Genomic DNA, 12994 nt, shown 5'->3' with positions numbered 1-12994 from the left:
ATGAAAACATCAGCATCAGTCAAGGAGAACTGAGGAAAAAAGATTTTGAATGCTAAATATGGATTGGGGGAGAAAAAGATACATATTGACATTTGCACCAAACTGAGGAAAATATATTATTTTTCACCACATGAAAACTAATTCTCTGTTCTAAAAGTATAGTACTTTATTTTGAGGTTAAAGCAAAATAGAATATAAGAATTTAGGCCATTTTATTTCTTGATGAATTTTAATATGTAAGGAGAGATAATCTTTCTTCATTTGGTAGAATTTGGGGAAGAAAAATATCTGTCATTTCTGCTTTCTCTTTTCTTTATTTTCCTCAGTTTTGCTCCTATGTTAAGTAGAGTTTATTTCACTTGGGTGAAAACTGTTTCACAAAATTCAGTACATTTTATCATATCATTAGTAACTTTTCTTTTCAGTTTCCTAAGGAGTGATGTTCTTGAGTACTTTGCATAGTAAGGGTTATCGTTGAAAAGACCAGAACCTCACTTATTGAGGGTGAGGTAGAAGGAAATTTGATTATCATTAGAAAATATAATGCAGAAATTTAGATGATCTCTTGTCATCTGGTTCCCACCTCACCTTCATTTGGCTGTCAGCCATCTTTAAAAGTGTTTTTAACTCTTCATTCTCTCTCAATAGAACAGAAGTGGTTTTCCTTTGAAAAAATTTACATATCAGAAAATAGACTTCAAAGTATTTATGTTTTTTCCACTTAAAAAACAGGTTTTTTAGAAGACAGTCACTTTTCTGAGTCAATTATAAATATTTAAAGCCTCAGTTCTGAAAAATCACTTTCTTTTCAAGAGTTTATCATATGCTTAACCCTGTTTAACTTGGCAGCAGAAAGACTAATGGATTTCATTATTTGATAAATGTTTGTATGTGTTTATTTAGGCGGAAGATGATGAAACACCTGTGGATTTAAACAAACACCTGCATCAAATAGAAAAACCTTATAAAGAAGTCATGACGAGGTGTGGCATCTGAAACATTAATTTCAGATTTTCAGACTTTACTTTTGGATGTGAATGCATTTATTTTAGTAAATAAAACAATCATTCTTGTATATAGTATCTTTCAGCCACAATAACTGTTCTTCATTTTAGACATCCTGTTGAAGAACTTTTAGATTTGTATCACAATCAAGTGGAGTTGGCTCTTCAAATTGAAGTAAGTTCTAATTTATATTTTGGCATGATGGTTTAAAGATTCTTTTCCCTGTATTCTCTTAAATACTATTGTTGAAATTGGATTAAATATTTTAGAAGGACTATTTAAACTATATTCTTGATGTTGCTATTTGAGAACTTGTTTTCTGATCCAACATATTAATAGAAATTTAGTACTTGGGTTACTTCAGCTTTATTACTAAGAGGAACCTTCAGTTCAATTCAAAAAGCATTTATTGAATGCTTGCTAGATGTGCTGGGGTTGTGAAAATGAATGACCTGAGCCCCACTTACCAGGAACTTAAACAGAGACTTAAATAGAATTTCAATATAGTAAATGTAGAATAGGGGTATGCATTGAGGTTTTTTGAGAGATCAAACAAGAGTACTTTTCCAGTCAACTTGAGAGTTCAAGGAAGAGGCCTCTAAGAAGGGTTGTTGCCAAGTCTTAAATGGTATGAGTTAGCTAGAAGATAGTTGGAAAGGGCATGTGAACAAAAGTATATAGGTGTGAAACATATGGGGAAGTATAAACACTTATCTAATACAGAGTATGAGGTGAAGATTGAAAGATGACATTGGAGATAGGCCAATATAAATTACCACCCTGTAATCCATATTATGTTTTCCTTTATTCTCCAGATCAGGGGGCCATATATAGTCCACTTCCAATTCTTGTAAATAAAAATTTGGCGGGGGCACAGCCACATCCATTTGTTTACATGTTTTCTATGACTGCATCTGTGCTCTAATACTAAAGTTGAGTAGTTGAGATAGAGACCATATGCCCTGCAAAGCCTAAACAAGTTACTATTTTCATTTTATAGGAAATGTTTGCTGACCCCTTCTGTAATCATTTAAGGTGTTATTTAAGGTGTTTTAAGCTGAGGGTAGGAGGTAGAGTGGGATAGAGTAGTTGACTTGTTTAATCTTGATCTTTGAAGTCCCTCTGCCTAAAGGAAGTTAAATTTAGGGTTGCCAGGATTGGTCTCAGGGAGACTACTTAGGCAAGACTTTTTATAGTGGTCTAGGTAAAAGACAGGCTTCCCTGGTGGCTCAGTGGTAAAGAGTCCACCTGCCAATGCAGGAGATGTCGATTCAGTCCCTGGGTGAGGAAGATCCACTGGAGAAGGAAATGGCAACCCACTCCACTATTCTTGCCTGAGACATCCTATGGACACAGGAGCCTGGTGGGCTATAGTCCGTGGGGTCATGAAAGAGCTGGACATGACTTAGTGACTAAACAACAACAGCAGGTAATATATAATGAGTATGGTGACAGTAAAGAGAAGGGACTGATTAACGATATTTAGGAGATAAAATTGGTTAGATTTTGATAGATAATGAGATATAAGTGAAGAAATAGTGTAGGATGACTTCCAGATTTCTAGCTACTAGTATATATTTTTTATCAGTATATAATTATGTCAGTTTATTTAATAGATATTTACTGAATTCTCTCTCAAGTCACTGTTGCAGGTGTTGAGCATATAACAGTGGATAAAAGAAACTGTAATCCTTGCCCTTTAGAGAATTTACATTCTAGTTAGAGGAAACAGAAGTTTAGTAATAAACTGGCAAGGTATATATCAGGTGGTAAGTGCTGTTAGAGAAAAATAAAGGGGGGAGGGTAATGTTGCAATTTCAAATAAGATAATCAGAGAAGGGCTCATTGAGAAAATGAATTTGAGTAAATTACCAGAGAAGAGAGGAAGAAGCTACCTGGTTATCTGGGGAAAGGGTATGCCTGGTATATAGAAGGTCTGCCAGGCTAGACTAGAATGAGGAGAGGGGCAAGAGTAGAAACAAATCAGTGAGGAGAGAGAATGATGGCTTAGACCAGAGTGATAGTAAAAGTGATGAAAAGTTAATGCTAGGAAGATTTACCAATAGATTGGATGTGGAACATGAGAGAGAGAGATGAGTAACTTCAGAATTTTCTACCTGAGCATGTTGGAAGTTTGGAGTTGCCTTTAGTGAGAGGTAGTGTGAGATGAGTGCAATTGTGCGGTAGTTTGAGCATTCTTTGGCATTGCCTTTCTTTGGGATTGAAATGAAAACTGACCTTTTCCAGTGCTGTGGCCACTGCTGTGTTTTCCAGATTTGCTGGGATATCGAGTGCAGCACTTGCACAGCATCATCTTTCAGGATTACCCTAGGGGCTTCCCTAGTGGCTCAGACGTAAAGAATCCACCTAGAATGCAGGAGACCTGGGTTTGATCCCTGGGTTGGGAAGATCCCCTGGAGGAAGGATCATCTCCCTCTCCAGTACTCTCGGCTGGAGAATCCCATGGACAGAGGGACCTGGCAGGCTACGATCCATGGGATCGCAAAGAGTCAGACACAACTGAGCAACTAACACTTAAATCCCCTACCTAGGTTGATCATCACTTCAGATTCAGATGTCTGATACTTAACTTTTTATATAAATGTCTAACATCTCAGATTTAAGATGTATAAAACCATGTTTTTATTCTACCCTTTATATCTATTCGTCAGTCTTCCCCTTCTTAATAAAATGGCCGCTCTGTCCTTCCATTTGCTCAGGCCAAAACTTTGGAGTCATTTTTGATTTCCCAAGAAAAAGATAATTCACATCTCACATGCAGTTCCATTTCTGTCAACTTTACCTCAGAAATACATTCAGAATGTGACAACTCTCTCCACTACCAGGGCTATACTCCTAGTCAACTATAAGAGTTAACAGCGATTGCCTACTGGTCTTCCAACTTCTACCTGTCCTTCTATAGCCTGTCTTCAATAGGCAATCAAAATTATATTTTAAAAACAAATCACTAAATGCAGTGTGGTATCCTGGATTATATCATGGAAGAGGAGAAATACATTTGGAAACACTGGTATAATCTGAATAAAGCCTGCAGTTTAGGTAATAATAATGTAGTGAGTATTAATGTCTTAGTTTTGACAAATTTAACATGGTTATATAAGAAGTTACTTAACCAGTTTCCTTTAATGTTGAATGAGAACTCTCTGTACTATTCTTGTAAATCTAAAATTGTTCCAAAATAAAAAAAAATTATTTTTAAAAATGAATATAAGCACAGAAAGCAAATGTAAAATGAGAGAAAATCAAAGCCAAAAAATGGTTGTTTGAAAAGATTAATCAAATTTATAAACCCTTAAGAGTATTAAACCATGCCACTATTTTGTTTAATATCCTGTTTACCATCTCAGTGAAATTTAAATCTTAATTATGATTTCAAAGCCCTACACATTCTGAGCTCTCTCTGATGGCTTCCTACCTACCCCTTTCTTTAAATGTGTGTGTGTGTGTTTTCTTTTCCTTTTTCTTTTTTAAACTGGAATGGGGTTGCCATTTCCTCCTCCAGGGGATCTTCCCAACCCAGGGATCAAAGCTGCGTCACCTGGAATAGTGCTTTTTTAAAAATATATTTTATTTATTTGACTGCACCAGATCTTAGTTGCAGCATATTGCATGTTTTTCAGTTGAGGCAGGCAGGATCTAGTTCCCTCGCAGGAAATGAACCTAGACCCCCTGCATCCCTGCTTTGGAGCGTGATGTCTTAGCCTCTGGACCACCAGGAAAGTCCTTTCTACCCCTTTCTTCCTTTGTTCTAGTTGACCTGCAGGTATGCTTCCCAACTGGGACCCTTGTACTTGTTCCTTCTTTTAATGCTGTTTCTCCAGATACTTGGGTAACTTATTCTTTCAGTTCCTTAGGGTCTGTGCTCTGATGTCTAATAAGAGAGCTCTTCACTGACCATCTAATGGGAAATAGCAACTCTCTATCATATCTATTCCCCATATTTTGTATTGCTTTATTGAGATACAATTTATGGATCATAAAATTTATCCATTTAATGTGTACAATTCAATGATTATTTTAGCAGATGAATCAGTTCAGTTCAGTTCAGTTGCTCAGTCTTGTCCGACTCTTTGCGACCCCATGAATCGCAGCACGCCAGGCCTCCCTGCATCATCAATTGCCAGAGTTCACTCAAACTTACGTCCATCGAGTCGGTGATGCCATCCAGCCATCTTATCCTCTGTCATCCCCTTCACCTCCTGCCCCCAATCCCTCCCAGCATCAGGGTCTTTTCCAATGAGTCAACTCTTTACATGAGGTGGCCAAAGTATTGGAGTTTCAGCTTTAGCATCAGTCCTTCCAGTGAACACCCAGGACTGATCTCCTTTAGGATGTACTGGTTGGACCTCCTTGCAGTCCAGGGGACTCTCAAGATAGAGTTGTATAATTGTCATTACAGTGGTGTTTTAGAACATAAGTTTCCATGTGCTACTTTCCACTCATTCTCCCATTCCCATCCTCAGCCCCAGACAACTACTAACCTGGTTCCTATCTCAATAGATTTCCCTTTAATGGAGATTTCCTGTAAATGGAATCATACCCTGTGTAATCCTTTATATCTGATTTCTTTTACATATCATAGTGTTTTTTTTTAATTGGAGGATAATTGCTTTATAATGTTGTGTTAGTTTCTGCTGTACAACAATGTGAATCAGCTGAAAGTATACATATATCGTCTTCCTCATGAGCCTCCTTTCCCGTTCCATCCTACCCATCTAGGTCATCACGGAGCACCGAGCCAAACTCCTGTGTTATACAGCAGCTTCCCACTAGCTAACTGTTTTATACCTACCATACTGTCTTAAGCTTTGTTCATGTAGTGTGTATCCATTGTTTTGTTTTATTGCTGAATCCTTCTGTTGTTTGGCTGTACCATGTTTTATTTATCTAGTCACCAAGTAACTGACATTTTTAACTGTTTGTACTTTTTGCTTTTATTTTTTAAAACTGTTTATTTAATTTCTGGTTGCTTTGCTTGGGCTTTCTCTAGTCATGGTGAGTGGGGGCTACTCTCTAGTTCTGGTGCTTGGGCTTCTCATTGCAGTGGCTTCTCTTGTTTTGGGGTACAGGATCTAAGCACATGGGCTTCAGTAGCTGTGGCACGCTGGCTTAGTTGCTCTGTGGCATATGGAATTTTCCTGGACCAGGAAGATGAACTCGTGTCCCCTGCATTGGCAGGCAGATTCTTATCCACTGTACTACCAGAGAAGCCCCTATTTGCAGTTTTTGATTAATATGCATAATGTTGCTATAAACATTCATGTGTAAGTCTGTGTAGATGTATGTTTTAATTTCTCTTTAGGCAAGTTTATGGGAGAGATCAGGAAGTTGCAAAAGTTTTGATTCCTCCTTGTCTTAGTTTTCTAGGGATAAGATGTTAATTTATTTCACTAAAATGAAGCTAGATGTTTTGAGGTAAGGAATAATGGTTTAGCTTCATACTCTAAGGGAAATAGAAAATAAAGCTGACCAAGGGCTTGTAAATGTTAAGTGGCATGCAGATGCTGGCTGAAATCTGAGATGATTGGATCTTTAGGATTGTGAGCTATTCTGTAGATGTACGTGCTGCCTGGTAGAAGAAGTAGAGAAGTCTCCGAGCTCGGAAAATAGGTTTGGTCAGAATGAGAGTGTGTGGGCTGGAAGCAAAGGAGACTGTGATCAGAATATGATACTGTTAAGATTCTGATAGGGCACACAGTTTGGGGGTTGAAAATGTTGTGAATTTGCCACGTGAACAGTTAACTGAGGCTTCTTTTAGGGTATAGGATAGAAAGTCAGATAAATGTCCAGAGCAAAAATAAGGCAGATAGTAGAGGTAATACATGCCAGTAGCAAGGCAGATCAGTCAGTCACAGGCCAAGTCAGGCAACAGAAACTATAGTAGATTTTTGAACAGGGAAACTTAAAGAATTGTTAATTAGTAAAAGGTAGTTAATTACTATAAGGGATAAAAGAGGGCTAAAGCAGGAGTTGCATATTAATGCCAAATCTGGCCATTAATCCAGTTTTGTAAATAAAGTTTTATTGGAACACAGCCATGCTCACTAATTTATATATTAGAAAGTGAAAGTGAAGTCACTCAGTTGTGTCCAACTCTTTGTGACCCCATGGACTGTAGCCTACCAGGCTCCTCAGTCCATGGGATTTTCCAGGCAAGAATACTAGAGTGAGTTGCCATTTCCTTCTCCAGGAGATCTTCCCAACCCAGGAATTGAACCCAGGTCTCCCATATTGTAGGCAGATGTTTTACTGTCTGAGCCACCAGGGCCTCAATTTATATATTACCTATGTCTGTTTTCATGCCGAGTTGAATTGTGACAGACTGGCCTACAAAACCTAAAACATTTGTTCTCAGGTCTTAAAACAGTGCCAGCCTTGCTCTAAGAGGTCCAGAAGTAACAGGTGCCAGGTGCAAAGAAGCAGTCATCAAGTACAGGTTGAGGAACAGTGGAAAGTGAAGGAACTTTGAGGATTTATGACAGAGCCTCTTCCCCAAGCCCAGGCTGAAATTCAGCCTCTTTGAAATGGGTATGGCTGTGTTGCCTATAGCAAAGAAACTTGTTAGTGCTCTCAGATGGGAAGAGCGTGGCCTGAGGGTGCAGCTGGAGCTGATCTTTGAGGACCACTGGGCTTCCACACTGAATTTTAAAACGGAGGACTGGAACCCTGATGAAAATATTTTCCTGCTGCTCTTGCCTTTGAGTGTCCTTTCACTGCTCTCTAGTCACAACACCTAACATTGTGCTAGCTGGCAAGGAGGATTGTTTATAAGGTCTAGTTCTAGAATTACAAAGTAGAGCAAAGGGTAGATTTGGAATTGGCACACAATAAATTGATAACTGCCACATAAAAGTGGTGGAGAATAGTATAGGAGAATGACATGAGCCTCAGAGGTTTTTGCATGAAAGTGGAAGAATAAAAGAAAGCAGAAGCACGAGCAAGCAAAAATGGAAGCCTTCAGGATCTGAGGACTGCAAGGTAATTAGGTGTTTGAGAAAATGAGGTGGTTTCATTTAAGCATGCACACAAAGAGAACATTGGGTGTAGCCAAACCTCAAAGCTGGAAAATTTTAAATTTTTAAGGGATTGTACAGTACTGAGTTTCAGTCCTTTCTAGCAGTACTTGGCATTTAAGTTTGGCATAAGTATTTTATGAATTAATTCATTATATAAAAATGTGTCTTAATGAGATGTACTCTAAAACAGTGATGGGGTAGTGAAGAAGTATTTTTAAATCATCCTCATCATGTAAGTTATTTTATAATGTATTTGTACATGTACTTTAGATTCACGGTAGAAAGGACTGTGGTTGAATAGTAAGGAAGGATTGTGCTCACAAGTGTTTTCATCATATAAAACTTAGAAAGTGAATGTTGTATAGATTTAAATGTCGCTGAAAAGTTGGCTCACTTTTAGTAACTGTTGCCCTGTGTTATTTGTGACCAGTCTTATTAGAGATTGGTCACAAGTTAATTGGTCTGTGTGTGGGTTTTTTTTTTTTTTTTTTGTCTCTGGTTTTTGATACCAAAATTATGCAGGAGAGCGAGAATAGTTTTTAGTGTGTTTTTAGTGTGGAAATTATTCCCAAATGAAAATTAAAAAGATGACTCAAGTTTTTTAATGATTTCAGAATTTGTTAGTAATTTATTACTTTTGCTCCTGACTCTAATAAGAAATTAAAAGGGATTTGCATGTGAATAATTATATCAGGCAAAGTGAAAATTAACCAGGCCTGCTTTTCCTACTTCAAAGTAAAGTATGTAATTGGCACTTCCCTGACAGTTCAGTGGTTAAGACTCAGTGCTTCCACTGTAGGGGTGTGGGATCCCTGGTGGGGTCAGGGGGTGAAAACAAAGTAAATTATGTAATTGAAAAGCTATCTTGTTTCTTTTCTTTTTCATCATAAAAGCGTAAAGGATACCTGTTCTTAGGCACATCTAAAATGTTTGCTTTTTCCCTCATCCCTAAAATTGATCCTTAAAATTCCACATATTTATGTTTATATTACTTTTTATTTTTAAAGAATCAGCACAGAGCAGTAGATCAAGTAATTAAAGCTGTAAGAAAAATCTGTGGTGCTTTAGATGGCGTGGAGACTCTTGCCATTACAGAATCGGTAAAGAAGCTGAAGAGGGCAGTAAATCTTCCAAGGAGTAGAAGTGCTGAAGTGAGTATTTTTTAGTCGTTAGCATTTTATCACATGCAAATATGTACATAAGTGAGCATCTGTCATTTAAACTGGGAGATTTTTGCTTCTGCTAGACAAAATGTTACCATTTTAACTCTAGCTTTTACTTTTGAGCTGATTTGGTCACTTATTTGGTAAGGTGAGGGAATTTCCAAGAGGAGATGGACTGCCTTGAAGAATTTTGTGAGAGTTGACATTGAATAAATGGATATCCAGCTGAACTTTTTGTGTGTAGAGGAGAAACTCTGGCAAAAATGAGTTGGTCGAAGATTTTAAGGTAATACTGCCCTTGAAGGAGCTGGATATTAATAGCTAACATTTCTCCCTCTGGATGAAAATGTCCATGGTTGTCAATGGGGAAGTTCTGCTTTGGAGTAAACCTCCTTCCTATTGGAAAGACCCAGAAGTCTCCGTAATAGTGACTTAAATTGCCTCAGAAGCAACCAGATTAGGAGCCCTCACTTGATATCATACTGTTGTATTTAGTAAAAGTCCTCCCTGTGGTATTTTCCACTGGGATTTAATTAACTGTTCAGAGGGATGTTCATAGCTCTGATTGGAAGGATGAAAGAAGGATCACAAGACATGATAACTTTCAAGAAAGGAAAAGTTATGTTGATGGTATGTTCTTCAACAAATGTCTGGGAAATAACTCAATCCATTTATTGTCTCAAAGACCCTATCCATATGGTATACAGAAATTTGAGTCTCTCGTGTTTTGTTAGTTTGTTCTTATTATGTGCTTGTTTTTTAGAAATTAAAAAACATCTGAAATCATTTGGAGGCAATAAAATGCCATGGTCTGGGATTTCCCCAGTGGTCCAGTGGTTAAAGAATCAGTCCTGCAATTCAGGGGACATAGGTTCAGTCCCTGGTTGGGGAACTAAGATCCCACATGCTGTGGAGCAGCTAAGCCTGCCAGCCACAGCTACTGAGCCCAGGTGCTCTGGAACCCATGTGACACAACTTTAGAGAGTCCATGTGTTGCAACAAAAGATGCCACATGTTGCAACAAAGATCCTGCATGCTGAAACTAAGACCTGATGCAGGCAAATAAATAAATAAGTATTTCTTTAAAAAAAAAATAAATGCCATGGTCCTAATGCTGTCTGAGGCTTCTATTCATTATATTCATTTGCTGGGTAAATGAGCAGAGAGTAGGAGATAAACTCAGTTCAAATAATTATAAGGGCTTTTTTGAGACACTAAATGGTAATAAGTAGATTTCTAGTTTCTTTAAGGATATGCTTATGCTAATCATAGAGCAAGTAATGGAAAATAAAATACTGTATTAATATATTTAGCACATTTGAGTTTCAAATATTAATTACCAAAAAATGATTTGATGAGGCAGATTTTGCTGAGTTTATTTTGTAGTACTTTTCATTTATTGCATGGTTTTCTTGATATTGAAAGTATCTTTTTATTTGGTTTGGGACATTCACTTTCTTTTTGCATTCTTTTTTATTGTTTTATTAATTCTTCAGACACTTGGAAAGTTTCTCCAGTGAAGGATTTCTTTGATATAGAGTTTAATAAGTGTATTGAAATTAAAAGTAAACATTTTATATTCCATCATGGGTGATTTTCTGACTAATCTGTATGTGTATAAGCAGGCAACTTCACTGTCTGGAGGAGGAGACATTAACAGGAGTTCAAGTAGGGGTATGTATTTAAGTTCCTTACATTTTAGGAGTAATTGTTGCTTTTACAGAGAATTATATTAACAATTTCTTTAAATCTAGGCTCACTGAATCCTGAAAATCCTTTTCAAGTAAGCGTGGACCAGTTAACTGCGGCAATTTATGATCTTCTCAGACTCCATGCAAATTCTGGTAGAGGTTCTGTAGATTGTGCCCAAAGTAACGGGAACATTAAGGAAGCATGGACTACAACAGAACAGCTCCAGTTTACAATTTTTGCTGCTCATGGTATTTCAAGTAACTGGGTATCAAAGTAAGTAGCTATTTAGAAGAAGATATGTACAACTTTACCTGGAGGCTAATATAACCTTGTAAAACATCAGCATCCACTGTTACCTTGGTCTTTAAATGGATACTTGATCCACCAAATACCTTTGTGTTTTTCCTAAGAATTACAAAGATGTTTGATGCTGTTAGTAAATATTATTATCACTCTCACTACATGCAGAAAAAGCAGGAAAATATATTTAAACTAACAAGGGCAAATGTTAATAAATTAGTTAATTTATGACTGCTGTTTCTGGCTTGCCTTTAGAACCAGGGTAGTGGGACTAGACTTTTTTAGCACATTTATTTTTCCTCTTTAGTAGTTTTTACAGTTTACTCTTGTTAGACTTTGAAGTCTACAAGAGCATATTTCTTTTGTTGAATTTTTAATATGGGTTTTTCTTTTTTGATTTTTTTTTTTTTTTTTGTCAGTACCAAAAAGTTTACCACCTTCAGCTTATCTGGAAATGACTAGTATAAACTGAAAAGTCCAAATTGGATATATTTAATGAAATAATTTTTTTTTTTGAAATAATTTTTATAATAGTTTAATGCTATAAAAGACAAGTTGTTGCTGTTGTTCAGTTGCTAAGTTATCTCTGACTCTTCTCGACTGCATGGACTGCAGCATGTTAGGCTTCCTTATCCTTCAGTATCTCCTGGAGTTTTCTCAGATTCATGTCCATCGAGTCAATGACACTATCTAATCTTCTCATCCTCTGCCGCCCTCTCCTCCTTTTGCCTTCAATCTTTGCCAGCATCAGGGTTTTTTCCAGTGAGTCAGCTCTTTGCACCTGATGGCCAAAATATTGGAGCTTCAGCTTCAACATTAGTCCTTCCAATGAATATTCAGGGTTAATTTCCTTTAGGATTGACTGGTTTGATCTCCTTGCTGTCCAAGGGACCCTCAAGAGTCTTCTCCGGCACCATAATTCAAAGGCATCAGTTCTTCAGCACTCAGCCTTTATGGTCCAATTCTCAACATCCGTACATGATTACTACTGCTACTACTACCAGCCTAGTTATGAGATACCAAATGTAAATTCTGCTTTAGAACATAAACTGAACATTAGATACTATATAATATAATGACTTGAAAATGGTATATTAATTCAGTCAGTAAATATTTACTGAATACCATCTGTGGGCAGTGTTCTTTGTACTAGGGACTCAGCAGTTAAAAGGCAGCGAAAAATCTTTGCCCTCTTGGAACTTGCATTTTGATGGGTACTATTGCTGTCTTAAGGTATTTCATTCTTTTAAATAGTTACAGGGATAATATTATCCACATTCTTCATACAAAAACATGTATATACACAAATTTAGGGACACTAATGAGAACAAATACTCAGCAGAAGACAATGCAGTGATAATTAAAATGAATTTTTTTTTTTCCCCCTGTGCTGTACAGCTTTTGGGAACTCAGTTCCCAGACCAGGCAGTGGTAATGAAAGCCCGTATTTGAAACTACTAGGCAGTGGTAATGAAAGCCTGTATTTGAAACTACTAGGCCACCAGGGAACTCCCAGTACAATGCTGATTTTAAAAGAGGTTGAAAAAAGCAATCAGATAGCTATGTGAACCAGTGAGATTAGATTTGAAATATATTTTGAATGATAAACAGATTGTATGAACAAAATGGACGAACAAAATGTTTAATGGGTAAGCCTAGCAGTAAGTTAGAATACTAGTAGAATACAGTTTTATTGAACCCGAAACTCCCTACAAGATTGCCTGACTATATATTACCCAGGTCTGTAATTGTGGCAGTTAGGGACTAAATCATTGCTTTCCCATGAAAGATTACAGT

At 37.1% G+C, this 12994-nt stretch overlaps 1 protein-coding gene across 1 annotated transcript in view; it reads left to right on the top strand.

Annotated features, from left to right (window-relative positions):
• PIK3C2A (phosphatidylinositol-4-phosphate 3-kinase catalytic subunit type 2 alpha) overlaps window positions 1-12994 on the top strand; it is a 107241-nt gene that overhangs the window by 57995 nt on the left and 36252 nt on the right. The window contains exons 7-11 of the mRNA XM_027563398.1: window positions 904-983; window positions 1116-1179; window positions 9050-9193; window positions 10831-10879; window positions 10960-11170. Of these exons, the coding sequence (XP_027419199.1) occupies window positions 904-983; window positions 1116-1179; window positions 9050-9193; window positions 10831-10879; window positions 10960-11170 (548 nt within the window). The remainder of the gene's footprint in view (window positions 1-903; window positions 984-1115; window positions 1180-9049; window positions 9194-10830; window positions 10880-10959; window positions 11171-12994) is intronic.

The sequence above is a fragment of the Bos indicus x Bos taurus genome, chromosome 15, assembly GCF_003369695.1.
Source record: "Bos indicus x Bos taurus breed Angus x Brahman F1 hybrid chromosome 15, Bos_hybrid_MaternalHap_v2.0, whole genome shotgun sequence".
NCBI lineage: Eukaryota > Metazoa > Chordata > Mammalia > Artiodactyla > Bovidae > Bos > Bos indicus x Bos taurus.
The sequence above is the reverse complement of the archived record's forward strand: the minus strand, read 5'-3'. Positions and strand labels throughout refer to the sequence as shown.